This window comes from Muscardinus avellanarius (genome assembly GCF_963383645.1).
Source record: "Muscardinus avellanarius genome assembly, chromosome: 16".
Taxonomy (NCBI): Eukaryota; Metazoa; Chordata; class Mammalia; order Rodentia; family Gliridae; genus Muscardinus; species Muscardinus avellanarius.
Genome location: NC_137802.1, coordinates 21154918 through 21170844, shown reverse-complemented (window position 1 = coordinate 21170844; position 15927 = coordinate 21154918). Strand labels below are relative to the sequence as shown.

Sequence of the window (15927 nt, the reverse complement as noted above, 5' to 3'; positions counted from 1 at the left end):
CTTGGGTCATTCTTTGTACTTCGCTGTTATAAGCAATCCCACAGATAACCTGGTCCACATGCAGGAATCTGAAGATAAATTATCAAACAGGGGTATTACTGATCTACAAGAGGAATAATGCCTGTGTAATGTGGACAGAGGTCAGACCCTCCAGGGGCTGTGGCGATTCACACTTCCACTGTCCTGTAGTAGAGTGCCTGTCTCACTGATGTACTTATTCTAGTGATGATTGGATGGCTTCTGTCTTCCCCTGGAGTGGCCACAGGAGGGTGGGGACTGTGTTTTGTTCATCATCATGGGCACTTGATAAGTGTTAGGTTAATGAATGGATTTTTTGTTTACTAGATGGGTTGGCCAGGAAGGTGAGGTACTCCAGAGCCTGCCGGCAAAAGTACGGGTTCTGTAGAGAGGAGTGAGGATGAAAAGAATTTTATTCAATGAATTTTATTCATAGAATACTTCATTCTCTCATGGAAGGATCGCCAGTACACTCCTGGGTCGATATCTCTACTGACCGATCCCGGTTTTATCGCTCTCGTCCTATTTATACCGCTCCCGGTCAACCAACCCCCGTGACGTCACCACCTGTGCGCGCTTAACGGTCAAACCAATCAATTCCACCCGAGCTTCTCTCAGACGTTGAACTTTCCACGACCCCAAACCTTATTGGCTCTGGGCAAAGGACAGTCAGAAGTATTCTTAAAGGGGAAAACATTAATGGCTCCCCACAAGGTACCATTTTCTCTTTGTGCTCATTTTGCCCAGTCCCCTTCTCTCGCCCCTCTGGAGGGCAGCTGGGCCCTGGGAGGGAACATGGAGGATCTGGAGGGCCTGATCGTGACCACTACTCACTCCTGAGCCTTACTCCAGAGCAGTCCTTCTCCTGCTGTGAGAGCAAGTTTTATCTCTGGAAGAGGGCTTGCAGGATGGCCCTTACCTGATGGTCAAATTCCTTGCCTGCCCTCTGCTTACATACCTTGAGTGATGGGGAACTCACCCCTTCAAGTGACCCCTTTCAACTTTGGACAACTAACTTTGTCCAAACTAACTTTTCAATAGCTTTTCTATCTATTGAGTTGAAACCTGCTTCCTGTAGCTGCCTCCTCTCCAGTGCCTTTAGTGTGGCTCTCTGTAAACAGGGCTTGCTGGTAAATGAGCAGGAGTGGTTCATGTGGAGACAGGTACGCCTTGGCTATCCTTCTCCAGCAAGCAGCGCCAACTCCTCAGAGGAGCTCTGCAGAGCCCTGGCCTCCTCCTCACTCTCTGGTCTTGCCCACAGGTACGTGCAGGAAGGGCGCTTTCGAGTTGAAGAAAGGACATTGACAGCCTTCCAGTGGCTCTACAGCCCGCAGCAGCACCGCATCCTCAGCCGTGCGGACCTTGAGTCTCCATCCAGGTAAAGGGACCTCCTGCCCTTCCACCAGCTTTTGGCCTGGCCTTCCTCCCCTGGCTGGTGCTTACATGGCCAGCTCGCACCAGCCACATGACCCACAGTGGGAGACTGCCCTCGGTGATGAAGAGGGTTTGCCAGCTTGGGTGCTCTTCCAACCATGAAGTACCCGGAGGCAGCTTTCTTCTGCCTCTGTTTTCTCTTCTATAAAATGGAGCTCATGAGTCCTCAGTGATTGGTGCCTGCAGAGATTTCTCAGCCTGGAAATCGATCTGCTAGTTCTGTTTTTTTTTTTTTTTTTTTTTTTTTTTGAGTAGGGATTAAACCCAGGGACATTTGACCTCCTAGATATACCTCTAGTCTTTTTGTATATAACAAAGATGATGATGATGATGATGATGATGATGATGATTGGTTTTGAAACAGGGTCTCACTAGGTTTCTGAGAGTCTTTCTAAGTTGCTAAGGCTGGCCTCAAGCCTGCAATCCTACTGTCTCAGCCTCCTGGCTACTTAGCTCTTAGGTCTGGGAGTATAGCCTGGAGGTAGAAGGGCTTCCAGGAACCCCAGTACCACACACACACACACACACACACACACACACACACACACACAAACCAAAACAAAACAAAAACAAAAATCAAAAACAAATAAAACCTCCACAGAAGCCAGGCATGGTGGCACATGCTTGTAATCCCTGTACTTGGGAGGCTGAGACAGGAGGATCACAAGTTCAAAGCCAGCCTCAACTACTTAGTGAGGTTCTCAGCAACTTAGTGAGACCCTGTTTCAAAATAAAGAATAAAAACAGGGCTGGGGGTGTGGTTCACAGGTAGAATGCCCCTGGGTTCAGTCCCCAGTACCACAAAACAAACAAACAAACAAACAAACCCTGCCCAAGGTCATAGCAAAGGAAGAGGAGGTGGGTGGCCCTCCTGCCCTGGAGGTGGTCTGAAGCTAGTGGAGCAGCTATGTTTTCTGAGCCAGAGAACAAGACTGCCCTTGAGACTCACAGAAGCAATACCTTGGAGGAGGAAAGCAACCATAAAACTGGCTGGAACCATTTGAAATAACTTTAAATTTCATGTTTGGGAAGGCTGTCCTCAGGCATCTGTTGTAGCTCAGTGACGCTACTTATTTTCATGACAAAATATTTTTCTTTTAGTGCTTATTATGTGTCATGCTGTAAATGCTTTGCAGATAAATTGATTTAATCATTATAGCAATGCTACACTCTAGGTACTATTGTTCTCCCTGTGCTTGCTTGCTTGCTTTCTTTCTTTCTTTCTTTCTTTCTTTTTCTTTCTTTCTTTTTTCTGAACTGGGATAGAACCCAGGGGCATTCTACCTCTGAGCTACACCCCCAGCCTGATTTTTAAAATTCTTTAATTTCATTTTTTTGTGGTACTAGTGGTGGAACTCAGGGGCTTTCTATCTCCTGGATATACTCCTAGACCTAGTTTATGTTTTATTTGGAAACAGGGTCTCACTAAGTTGCTGAGAGCCTCACTAAGTAGCTGAGGCTGGCTTCGAACCTATGCAATCCTCCTGTCTCAGCCTCCCAAGCACTGGGATTACAAGCGTGCGCCACCACGCCCGGCTATTATTTATTTTTAAACGCGATCTTGCTAGGTTGTGGAAGGCCTCACAAGTTGCTGAGGCTAGCCGTCAACTGCAATCTTCCTGTCTCAGTCTCCCAAGTTACTGGGATTACAAGTGTGTGCCACCACACCTGGCTATTTTTTTTTTTTTTTTTTTTTTTTGTGGTACTAGGGATTGAACCAGGGACATTCTAAGTTTCAGAGGGCCTCACTAAATAGCTGAGGCTGGATGCGAACCTGTGATCCTCCTGTCTCAGCTCCTACTGGGATTACAAGCATGTACCACCATGCCCAGCCCTCTCTCTATGTTTTCAAATGACAAAACTGAGATGCAGGGGTTAAGTAGCAGCTGGTAAGTGGCCATGCTGGTAAACACTCTGCCTCCAAGTGCACAAAACACTGGCTGAAAGGTGGGAGATAGGAAGAGAATTTTATCTCTACAAAGGAGAAGACGCAGCTGAGCGCAGTGGCACATACCAGTAATCCCAGTACTTGGGAGGCTAAGACAGGAGAATTGCAGGTTTGAAGCTAGCCTCACAACTTAGCAAGACCCTTAGAAACTCTTTTTTTGTGTGTGTGGTACTGGGGATGGAACCCAGGGGCATTGTATCTCCGAACTACACCCCCAGCTCTATTTGTTTAGTTTATTTATTTATTTATTTATTTATTTATTTTGGTGGTACTGGGGGTGGAACCCAGAGGCTTTCTTCTACCTTTGGGCTATACTCAGACCTATTTTATATTTTATTTGGAAACAGGGTCTCACTAAGTTGCTGAGAACCTCACTAAGTAGCTGAGGCTGGCTTTGAACCTGTGTGATCCTCCTGTCTCTGCTTTCCAAGTGCGGGGATTACAAGCGTGCGCCACCACGCCCGGCATTAGTCTTTTTGTGTTTGAAACAGGGTCTCACTGAGTGGCAAAGGGCCTCACTAAGTAGCTGAGGCTGTCCACTAACCATGATCCTCCTCTCTCAGCCTCTCCAATGCTGGGATTTCAAGATTACAAGCGTGGGCCACCACACCTGGCTACCCTCAGCAACTTAATTGGATACTGTTTCAAAATAAGAAATAAAAAGGACTGAGGGGGAAAAAAACAGACAAAAGAAGGTTCATCCACAGACTATAAATAAATGGGCTATTATATGAGTCTTGGTCAAGTTTCTGAGTCTTTTATTAAAGAGATGGTTTGGAGCCAGGCATGATTGTGCACACCTGTAATCCTAGTAGTTGGGAAGCTGAGGCAGGAGGATTGCAGGTTCAAGGGACAGCCTCAGCAACGTAGTGAGACTTTCAGCAACCTAGTAATATCCAGTTTCAAAATTTAAAAGAGGAGGGGTAGCCGGGAGTGGTGTACACCCTTGTGATCCCAGTACTTGGGAGGCTGAGACAGGAGGATCTCAGGTTTGTGGCCAGCCTCAACTACTTAGTGAGGCTTTCTGCAACTTAGTGAGATCCTGTTTTCAAATAAAAAATAAAAAAATAGGGGTAGGGGTGTAGCTCGGAGGTAGAATGCCCCTGGGTTCCATCTGTAGTATCAAACACACAAAAAATGAGGGGGAACTGGTGGTGTAGCTCAGATAGAATACTTCTGAGTTCACTCCCTAGTACCTCCTCCAAAAATAAAGAGATGGTTTGGGGACACTTAGGGAAGAAGTAGATCATCAGCACTGAGTGAATTCCATGGAGTGAACCACCCTGCTGGGGGAAGTGTATTTGCTTTTGTGATTAATTTTCTAGACTATAAATTGGATTGGGGGTGGTGGAGCAGGAGACAGTGGTTGTGAGTTTCTGCAATAAATTGTTCTTGTCTTCCTGTCAAAGCTTTGCAGGTGACATGGGAGTGTGGCTAGGGAGTGGCACAGCTCAGAGCTTGGTGAGTGGGCTGCTCTTAGCTGCTCCACATGTTCAGCAGCGTCTCTAGGAAAGGGGTGAATTGGTGCTTGTGATACTGCTGATGGCAGGAAACTGGCATCATCCCAGCAGGCTAGATGCAGAACGGGACTCACAATGCCCTAGAAGGCTGGGCGCCATAGCGCACGCTTGTAATCCCAGTACTTAGATGGCTGAGATAGGAGAATCACAGCTTCTAAGGCCAGCCTCAGTAACTTCATCAACTTAGTGAGACTCTGTATCAAAATGAAAAATAAAAAGGGCTGGGGGTCGAATGCCCCTGGGTTTGATCCTCAGTGCCCAAACAATAACAATAAAAACAACAACAACAACCCAACACACACACACACACACACTGCCCTAGAAGCTGGATTCTGAGTCCAAGTCTAGAACAGTGGGGTCTACCATCTCATTATCTGAGATTTCACTTTTCATGGTTTCAGTTACCCATAGTCAAAACTCCCAAAAGTTTTAAGTGGAAAATTCCAGAAATAATTCAAAGATTAAAATTGTATGCTAATCTAAATAGCTTGATGAAATTTCACCTCATTTTACTCTTTCCCACCTGGGATATGAATCATCCCTTTGTTCAGTGTATCCATAATGTATATGCTACCTGTCTGTTAGTCACTTCATGGCTGTTTTGGTTATCTGAGCAACTGGGTTGGTGCCACAGTACCTGTATTTAGATAACCCTTGTTTTACTTAATAATCACTACCAAGTGCCAATGTAGTGATGCTGGCAATTTGGATATGTCAAAGTAAAGTCCTAAAGTGTTTCCTTTAAGTGAAAAGATAAAATTTCTCAGTGTCATAATTGGTATATAGGTACAGAGGCTTCTCAACTTATTACCCAATAAACTCATTATCAATTAAAAACGTTAAATGCAAAACTCACACTAGCCTATAGTCGGGCAAAGTTATCTAACACAAAGCCCATGTTATTTTTAATTTTTTTGTGTGTGGTGCTGAGGCTTGAACTCAGGGGCATTCTATCTCCAAGCTACACCTTCAGCCCTATTTTATTTTTTATTTTGAAGCAGGGTCTTGCTAAGTTGCTGATAGCTTCACTAAGTTGCTGAAGCTAGCTTTGAACCTCCAAACCTCCTGTCTCAGCCTCCTGAGTACTGGGATTATGGGTGTGTGCCACCACACCTAGCTCAAGAGAGTGTCTTATGGCATATCATCAGCCCAGAGAAATATCTAAATTCAAAAATCAAAATATAATTTATACTGAATGCTTATTACTCTTACACCATCTTAATCTAAAGTAGACAAGTTGAAAGTGAAACTATTGTAAGTCAGATATTGTCTTTGTAGGAAAAATCATAGTATCTGTAGGGTTTGGTACTGTATTTGGATTTCAGACATCCACTGGGGCTGAGGGTTTTGGAATATATACCCTAAAGATAAGGGGGGACTGCTGCAGACAGAGTTTAATAGGTATAAAGGTGAAATCAATGCTGGCCTCCAGTCCCGTAAGCATGTAGGCAGTGGAACAAAAGGATCTGAGTTATCTGAGGGACTTGATTGAGTAGGAGTTGGGTATGACTATATATTTTAGGTGCTTACCAAGGAAAATGCTGGAATCTTGGGGTTGAAGTGCTCAGGGCAGAGTCCCGAGTGAGGGGAGAGAAGGTCCTGCTCTTCTGAGTCCACTGGCATTATTTTCTGTGAGCAGTGATTGAGGACCTTTCTTCTGCTAGACTTTGTGCCAGAGCCTGCCTGGGATGGCTGTGGCTTGCGCTTCAGAACAGCTGCCAAGGGGACTCAGGACTGTTGGCTGACCAGCCTTTCCTTCTGCCCTATTCTCTTCATTTTGTCTTTTCTTCCCTCCTCCCTCCCTCTGTCCCTTCCTTCCTGCACAACTGTCTGTCCACTGGGTGCTGCTCTGGGTCAGGCTGTGGGGTGACAGTGGTCCTCAAGGCAGGCAAGGCCACTGCTTACATGGACACATGTAATGGCAGAGAGACCAAAAAACATGTAGATGCAGAGACACGAGGGTTTCTCCAGATGGTCAGCTGCTGAAGAAACTAAACAGAACATGGAGATAAGGAGTAGCTTTAGAAGAGATGGCAGGCCTCTCTGGGAAAGTGACATGGACTGAGTCCTGGAGGGCACCAGAGCCAGCCATCTAGGAGGAGGAGGTGGTGAAGGGTGGTGAATACAGGGGGTGGAAGGTCTCAGGACATGCCAGGTAAAGGTGTTCCTGCAGGGATGATAGCTAGAAACAGGAAGACACTGGGAAGAACAGAGTGAGAGCCGGGCATGGTGGTGCACACCAGTAATCCCAGTACTTCGGAGCTGAGACAGGAGGATTGCAGGCTCACAGCCAGTCTCAGCTATTTAGAGAGGCCCTCTGCAACTTAGTGAGACCGTTTCAAAAATAAGTATAAAGAGCAGGGCTAGGGGTGTAGCTCAGAGGTAGAATGCCTTGGGTTCAATTCCCAGTACTGAAAAAAAAAAAAAAAAAAAGGCTTTATAAGTGTTTAGAGCTTGGTGAGGACCATGTGGGCAGGTCCCTCAGGGAATGAACAACTTATCACTGGAGGTGTGCAAGCCGCAGTCAGCGGCTGCCCTCTGTGTGTGTGTGTGTGTGTGTGTGTGTGTGTGTGTGTGTGTGTGTGTGTCTGAGTAAGAGACCCAGACACCTAAGAGTTTGGCTAGAGGATCCTTGCTTTAACCCTTTCAAGTTCAGGAGCACCTCTGGTTTGGCAGAAACTGAACGGCTGTCTGTGGATTGATTGACAAGGGGCAGTTCCAGGGGTTCTGGCAGCCCTTGAGGCCCTTACTTCCAAGTTCCTATGGCACCGTACTTCCTCCCCAAGAGGACTCCGGAGTGTCTTTCTCAGTAGATCAGGCCTGAAAGATCTTGCCGCAGCTCGGTTCCCCTGGTGGGGCGGGTCCTCTGGGAACCTCTGCAGGCAGGTGGGCCTCTCCTCCCTCCGGGTGCCCCGCCCCGCCCCGCCCCGCCCCGCGCCTTTGTTCCTGGAGCCGCCCGCCTGGGTAGCCTCGGCAGTGGGGGCGGCTCCGGCCCGCACCCGCCTGCTGGGTGGAGCGGGAGCGTGTGCGCGCACGCTGCGCGGGTGCCCGGAGCCGGGGCGCGCGCGGGCCGGCGGAGGGCGCTGGGGCCGCCCAGGCTGACAGCCGACGTTCTGCGCGCCTGGGAGCGAGAAGGTCGGTGGCCCCGGGCTGGGTGGTAATTCCATAGCAGCCTGGGTGTGGCCGAGCGTGGAATTGGGGTGTCCGTTGCGAGTGTGGGTGATGTGGTGCAAAGCTGTCTCCAGCGAGGATGGCCCGCGCAGCTCCCCTGCGGTCTCACGGAGCAAGCTCACCGCCCGGGGCTGCATACGTGTTCGGGAGGTGGGGTGATAGTCCTCAGAAGGCCCTGCCAGGGAGCACTGCACGCGCATCCTTGCCAGGGGCGTGTGTGCTTGAAGGAGATGTTGGTCACCCCGTCTGAGTCTCTGGAGAGGAGCTGGCGGAGATGGAGGTCAGACGTGGGTGTTTACAGGTGGTGGGAGAAGGGAAAACAGCCAGGAACCCCAGGAGGACTCTGTAGCTAGTCTGGGTAGGTTTGTCTCCCCCACCTCCGCGGGCATAAACCCCAGCCCCCCACTTCAACCTGTGACTGTTGCAGGAGGGAGCTAGGCTGGGGTTGCTGGCTGATAGGCCTTCTTGGACTTTGGGGCAAGACCAACCTCCAGCGTGATGTCCATTTCCAGAGCCTTTGGCGCGAATGCAGTGCCAGCCCGCTCAGGGGTCCCGGGCAGGTGTTTAGGGGACTTCGGGAGTCTGTAGACTTCAGCCAGGCGTGTGCTGTGGGTCTGACCCTGGGAGCTGATCCAGGGCATCTTTCTTTCCTCCTTAGCTTCCCCTTCACCCTTTTAATGAACCTGAAGGGCATTTACATGCAAGTGGGGTTTGAGCTCTGAATTTTGGGATTTTCTGTCCCATGGCACCCACCAAAGCAGCCTCCATAGGGAATGATAGGTTTGTCCTGGGCCAGACCCTGGGACTCTCCATTTCTTTTTAGTCTGTGAAGCTGGTTGAGCCCATTAGGCCTCAGTTTCCCATGGGGGGGGAGGGGAGAGAGAGAGAGAGAGAGAGAGAGAGAGAGAGAGAGAGAGAGAGCGAGCGAGCGCGCAGAGTCTCTGCCCTTCTTCCTTTCTGTCCTGTTGCTGGGAGGAATAAGCAGAAGGCTGCACAGCTGTGGGGCTGGGAGTGACTCAGGTTCCCCGAGGTCCTGGGTTGTGACTTCCCCCAGGAAAGTCCCAGCAAGGGTGCTAGGTTGTGAGTCCAGGGGTGGGGGGTATCTGCTAGACCTGGTCACTCAGGCTCTGGAAGCTGCCTCAGGTCCCTCCTCCCTTGAGGATGTTGTGGAGTGGGGGTGGCATGGGGCTTTGGGGCCCTGCTAGGGGTGGCATGGGGGGCTGGAGCTGAAGACCTGCAGTTGATGCTTCTTTGCAGGGGCAGACACTGAATGTGGGCAGGGCCAGCACAAGTCCGATGGGACTCCTGTGCAGCCCAGGGTGCTGAGAGAATTTGGCAGGCAGTAGTTTCTGTCTCAGTGAAGAGGATCCTCCTGGGGCAGGTACCCATCCAGCCCTCCTCTCTCTCTTTCCCATGATCCCTCTGAAGGAACATGGCTGACCCACAGTAGCTCAGAATGACTTAAACCTTGAGGGAAAGGGGCCCTGTCATGAATGGTGGTGGTGGCAGCATGTCACAGTGATTAAGCATGAAGGCTTAAACACTCTCTTGGTGACACTCTTGCACTCAGACCTGGTTGTGAACCTCAGCTCCACTACCCACCTGCCTGTATGGCCTCCACATCCTCCGGGAGGAAGGCTCGCATGTGCTGGTTTATATGAAAAGAAATCCAGGAAGCAAGGGCATGGTGAAGGTATGAAGGAGAGAAAGGAAAGTAATATGAGGTGCCCGGGTTTTATTTTTGCCACGGTTTTATCCTGGGTGGTCTCCTGAGGAGCCTGTGGGTTGCATTTCAAAACTGCTCTATTGGGGAGAGAAGCAGGGAAGTGTTTGCCCATGAGTCACATCCCCCACGGGACAAGGGTGGCCCATGGACATTAGCTCCTGTGCGCCTCCACGGTGCTCATGCATCACCCTCTGGTGGCTTCCCCTGGTCATCCCACACTATGACTTCAAAGACAGGCTGGCTTGGGCTACCCGAAGCGCTGTCAGGTCGCACCTGTAAGATGCTGCTCAGAACCAGCAGGGAAGTGGCTGAAGTAAGAGGTGGGACTGAGGGTTTGGAGTGGCACATGGAAGTATCCGGTATGTAGCACGACCTCGGGCAAGTTACGTACCTTCTCTCAGCCTCGGTTTCCCGTGTGGGTGTTGTGCGTGTTAAATAAGATGCTTACCAACTTTTCAAGTGCAGTAATGGGCAGGTGTTCAGTGGGGGCGTCCACTCATGGAGGAGTATTTTTTCTGGGAAGACAGTAGGTTCTGGTGTTGTGGGCATTCATGCACTCAGTAGAGGAGGAGGCTGGATGAGGTCACTCCAAAGACCCCTCCTGGTTGTAGAATTCAGGGCTCAAGGGCCAGGCTCGGGACCTGGTCAATTCCTCTGGGGCCTTGGCCTCCCGAATAGACCTATTTCACAGTGTGTGGATTGAAGCCTGCCCCTGGGCTGTCCTCCAGGGGGACGGTGATTGAAGCTGGTGGTACCCCATCCCTTAGGGGGGTGGGCATAGCCCAGGCCATGGGCCAAGGATGAGGGGAGCAGCAGCTTGGAAGCAGGTGCTTGAAGGACAATTGGAGGGAGGGTGAGCGCTGGCGTTTGGGGCTGGCAGATGGTCATGGGCACTGGTCTGGGGAAGGACAGGGCAGGGTGGGGGAGGGCTAGAGAAAAATCAGGCAGGAAGGGAGAGGAGGAGGTGGCCCAGAGGGTGGAAGAACCAGGGCTGGTGGTGGTAGCCTTGGTGCTTGGGATTAGAGGTATCTGGGAGACAGGCACAGACTGAGGGAGAGTGACAGGTAGCAGGAGGTAAGGGCAGTGCAGTTGGTTGAGGGTTAGTTGGGAAGTCCTAGGGCATAATTCAGAGCAGACTACAAATTCAGGGTCCAGCACCCATGAGTCTCTGTTCTTTCTTCCAACCCTCCACCATCTGCTTTGACAGGGGAGGTGCCATCTTCAAACTCATAGTTCTGTTGTCATGGAATCAGGTGGATTGGTTCTCCCCACCTTCTCCTATCTCTCAGCCACTCCCCTCCTGTGAGAGGTTACAGCGTAGGGAAGGTGTCTAACTGCCTCTTCTCCCTGCTCAGAGGCTCAGGCTGGCATACAAAGGTCACTGCATCCATCCTTCTGCTCGCAGGCCAGGTTGTACCCTGCCAAGGCTGGGGAGGTGGGGCAGCATCCATTTTCATTTACAGTCATTTAAAGACTACTCTGACCTGGGAAATTAGGGGTGGCTTTTGTTCTTAGCAAGTTTGGTAAGAGATAAGAATAGAAGCCGGGAGTGGAATCCCAGTACTTGGGAGGATGGGATAAGAGGATGGCAGGTTCAAGGACAGCCTCAGCAAGAAGTAAGACTCTCATCAACCTAATGAGACCCTGTTTAAATTAAAGTAAAATAGGGCTGGGGATGTAGAATGTCCAGGCCCTCAGCAACTTTGTGAGACCCCATTTCAAAGTAAAAAATAAAATCGGGCTGGGGGTGTAGCTTAGAGGTAGAACACCCCTGGGTTCAGTTCCCAGTGCCACACACACACACGCACAAAGAGGGCATCTGATGGTCAACACTTTCTTCTTGCCCACACTTTTCTCAATGCTTGGTGAATCTCCAGTGGGAAGTTCTACCTCCTGTCTGATCTCAGCCTGCCATGCATGCATGTGTGTGTTTTTTCTGTTTTTTTTTTTTTAACCTCTCTTCAGGGCTTCTAGATTGGGGGGGGTGTGAGGGGATCCCTGTTCATCTGCTCACAAATGCAAATAGCCAAGGGAACTACCAATAGACGTGGGATGACAAAACAAGTACCGCGCGTCGAGGGTGCTGGCTGGGGTGGGAGTGCACACTGGTGTGCCCGTTAGTGTCTGTGTCTGCGCCATTGTGCCCTGCGGCTTATTCTGGGGTACTCTTCTCTGTCTGTGTGTTCACCATCTGTAGGGCTCTCTGGTGCCTGGAGGGTGTGCCAATTTATGGCAGGTGCTACTTTAGCCCAGCAGGTCTCTGGCTCTCTGAGGCTTTCTGAGGCTTCCCGCTGGCCCTGTTCTACCCTCTCTTTAGGATCTTGTACCCTGTCCCTCCCTCTGCCTTGAGGAAACTGCATCTCTTCCTCTGGATATGTGGGTGTCCACCGCCTCTAGGGTGGGGACTGACAGCCAGTCCAACCTCCAACCCCAGGATCCTGAGCTTTGAGAAGGATGGGCATGAGCCCTGGGTTGAGGAGATGAATCAGGGACTGGCGGGGAGGGGGCGGAATCTGTGTCAGCATGCTTTAGAGAAACATGTGCTCCTGTCCTCCATCTCCCAGACCCTGCTATGCATAAGCTCTTCCCCAGTACCCTTGGTTGGTACCATCTTATGGGAGCATAGTGTTCTCTGGGGCTATGGGGATCCCACTGGGGCCTTGGCCTAGGCAGATTTCAAACTTCAATAATTGATATTTATTGATCTATTCCTTTTTTGGTACTAGGGATTGAATTCAGGGGCATTCTACCTCCAAGTTATACCCCAGGCCTTTTTATTTTGAAACAGAGTCTTGCTAAGTTGCTGGCCTCAACCCTCTGATCCTCCTGTTTCAGCCTCCCAAGCACTGGGGTTATAGGCATGTAGGACCACGCCCAGCAATCGCTGATATTTCTGTAGCTCTCCCTGGTGCCAGGCTCTGGACCACGCACTATCCATCCATCAGCTCATTTATTCCTCAGCACAATCCTTGCTTGTGAGCATAGCAGTCCTACAAGCTGGGTTCTAAAAGCATCCCTATTCTATGAGCAAGTAGTTGTCACTTCCATAGGTTACACAACTGCTAAGTGAGGCGCAGAATGTGAATCCCTTAGGTCTGTTCTTGCCGCTTGCCACTGTTCTCTCAGTTCTTCTCATCCATCTTACTCTTCTGTGTGTGTGTGTGTGTGTGTGTGTGGTATTTATTGGGACATTTTACCTCTGAGTTATACCCCCAACACTATTTTATTTTGAATTTGTTTTTTGGTGGGTTTTGGGGGTGGAACCCAGGGACATTCGACCTCTGAGCTACACCTCCTGCCCTATTTTTTATTCTTTATTTTGAAACTGGGTCTCACTGAGTTGCAGAAGGCCTCACTAAGTAGCTGAGGCTGTCCACGAACCGTGATCCTCTGGTTTCAGCCTCCCGAATGCTGGGATTACAAGCGTGCACCACCACTCCCAGCTTTATTTTGTGTTTTAAAACAGGGTCTAAGCCAGGTGTGGTGGCGCACGCTTGTAATCCCTGCGCTTGGGAGGCGGAGACAGGAGGATCATGCAGGTTCGAAGCCGGCCGTGAGCGCTGGCTTAAGAGACCCTGTTTCCAAATAAAAAAGTATAAAATATAGGTCTGGGAGTGTAGCCCAGAGGTAGAAGGGTTTCCAGTAACCCCAGTACCACAAAAACAAAACAAAACAAAAAACAAAAACAAAAACAAACCAGGGTCTGAGCCTGGCATGGTGGCGGATGCTTGTAATCCCAACATTCAGGAGGCTGAGCCTGGAGAATCATGGTTCGCAGACAGCCTCTTTAGTGAGGTCCTCTGCAACTTAATGAGGCCCTGTTTCAAAATAAATTATAAAAAATAGGGCTGGGGTATAGCTCAGAGGTAGAATGCCCCTGGGTTCAACCCCCAGTACTGCAAAAATCCCACCCCCCAAAAAAAAACCAGGGTCTCACTAGGTAGCTGAGAGTCTTTCTATGCTGAGGCTATCCTTGAACCTGTGATCCTACTTTCTCAGCCTCCCAAGTACTGAGATTAGAGGCATGCCCCATACTCAGCTCACATCCATCTCATTCTTGCCATCTCCTCCTCAGAGAGGCGCCCCAGATCATCCCCTCTAAACTGGGCTCCTGAAACACTTAGTCCCCTTTGGATCATATCACCATATTGTAAGTACCTATCTAACATTACTCCATTTTTCATCTGGTGCTGGAGATTGAGTCCCAGGGCATTTTTTTTTGTGTGTGTGTGTGTGTGTGTGTGGTATTAGGGATGAAACTCAGGGGCAGTTTACCTTCGAGCTACACCCCCAGCTCTATTTTTTTATTCTTTATTTTTGAAACAGGGTCTCACTGAGTTAGTTGCAAAGGACCCCACTAAGTAGCTGAGACTGTCCTCGAACCACAATCCTCTGGTCTCAGCCTCCCAAATGCTGGGAATACAAGCGTGTGCCACCACACCTGGCTGAATCCAGGTGCATTCTACTTCTGACTATCCCTTTTATTTTTAAAATCAATCAATCAACTAATTATTTTTGTGATACTGGGGATATTGAACCCTGGTGCATTCAGCCTCTGAGCTATACTTCTAGTTCTATTTTATTTTATTTTATTTTGCTGTATACCAGGGACGGAACCCAGGGACATTCTACCTTAAGCTACACCCCCAGCCATATTTTTTTTTTTTTAGTCTTTTTATATTTGAAACAGGTCTCACTGAGTTGTGAAGGGCCTAAGTAGCTGGCCTAAGTAGCTGAGGCTGTCCATGACCCACGATCCTCTGGTCTCTTTCTCCTGAATTCTGGGATTATAAGCGTGCGCCGCCACACTCAGAACCCTAGTCCTATTTTATTTTGAAAAATGATTTCACTAAATTGCTGAGGGTCGCCGGGCGTGGTGGCGCACGCTTGTAATCCCCGTGCTTGGGAGGCCGAGACAGGAGGATTGCGCAGGTTCGAAGCCAGCCTCAGCTACTTAGTGAGGCTCTCAGCAACCTAGTGAGACCCTGTTTCCAAATAAAATATAAAATAGGTCTGGGAGTATAGCCTGGAGGTAGAAAGCCTCTGGGTTCCACCCCCAGTACCACACACACACACACAAATTGCCGAGGGTCTCCCTAAGTTGCTGAGGCTGTTCTCATATCTTTGGTCCTTATGCCAAGTGCTAGAATCCTTTTATCTTCTACTTTGTAGCCCCCGCTCAGAGCAGGGATCTACCTGACTTTCTACCTAACTGCTCAAAACTTGCAGAGAGCCCAGAACATAGAAGGGATGCAGCACACATTTGTTGAACTGATGAATGAAGAAAGTCTGCACTCCAGACCAAGTTCTAGAGCCTTCTTCTGTACTCCCTCTCACACAGCAGAGCCCATGTAGAGCAGCTAGAGGCGCAGGCTTAGGAGCCAGTTCCTAAGATTCAAACCCTGGATCTGCTGCTGGTCCATTTATCTAATGCCACATAATAAGCCTTCCAAGCCAGGTGCGGTGGCACATGCTTGTAATCCCAGCATTTGGGAGGCTGAAAGAGGAGGATTGTGATTTGAGGACAGCCTCAGCTACTTAGTGAGGCCCTTTGCAACTCAGTGAGACCCTGTTTTGAAATAAAAAAGAAACAATAGGGTTGGGAGTATAGCTCGGAGGTAGAACACCCCTGGGCTCCATGCCCAGTATGGAAAAAAAAAAAAAGCCTTCTGGAAGCTTATTGCTTACAGTAATGGTGACATTTATCTTGCCTGTGGATTTGCAGTTGGGATGGGCTTGGCAGGGCTAGATGTCTTCTCCCTCACTGTGTCATCCCAGGGGTTCAGGCGGGATCCTCTGAAGGCTCCATTGCTTGGTGTTCACCAGCACCCCCTCTTTTTGTTTGTTTGCATTTTGGTACAGGGGGATTGAACCCAGGGGTGCTCTACCACTGAGCTCTATCCCCAGCCCTTTTTGATTTTTTATTATGAAACAGAGTCTCCCTAAGTTGCTCAGGCTAACCTTGAACCTGTGATCTTCCTGTCAGCCTCCCAGGTCTTTGAGATTACAGCAGGTACCACCATGCTGGCTCGGCACTCCCTCTATCTTCATCCAGGAAAATCAGATGAATGAATCATGAACATGCTGTTTTTGAGCTGCAGCCTGTTTTG

General features: G+C 49.5%; 1 protein-coding gene across 1 annotated transcript in view; it reads left to right on the top strand.

Annotated features, from left to right (window-relative positions):
- The window catches only part of RAP1GAP2 (RAP1 GTPase activating protein 2), a gene marked incomplete at both ends in the record, with an annotated part of 286135 nt that overhangs the window by 15278 nt on the left and 254930 nt on the right, over positions 1-15927 (top strand). The window contains one exon of the mRNA XM_080713983.1: positions 1280-1396. Coding sequence (XP_080570109.1) covers positions 1280-1396 — 117 coding nt within the window. The remainder of the gene's footprint in view (positions 1-1279; positions 1397-15927) is intronic.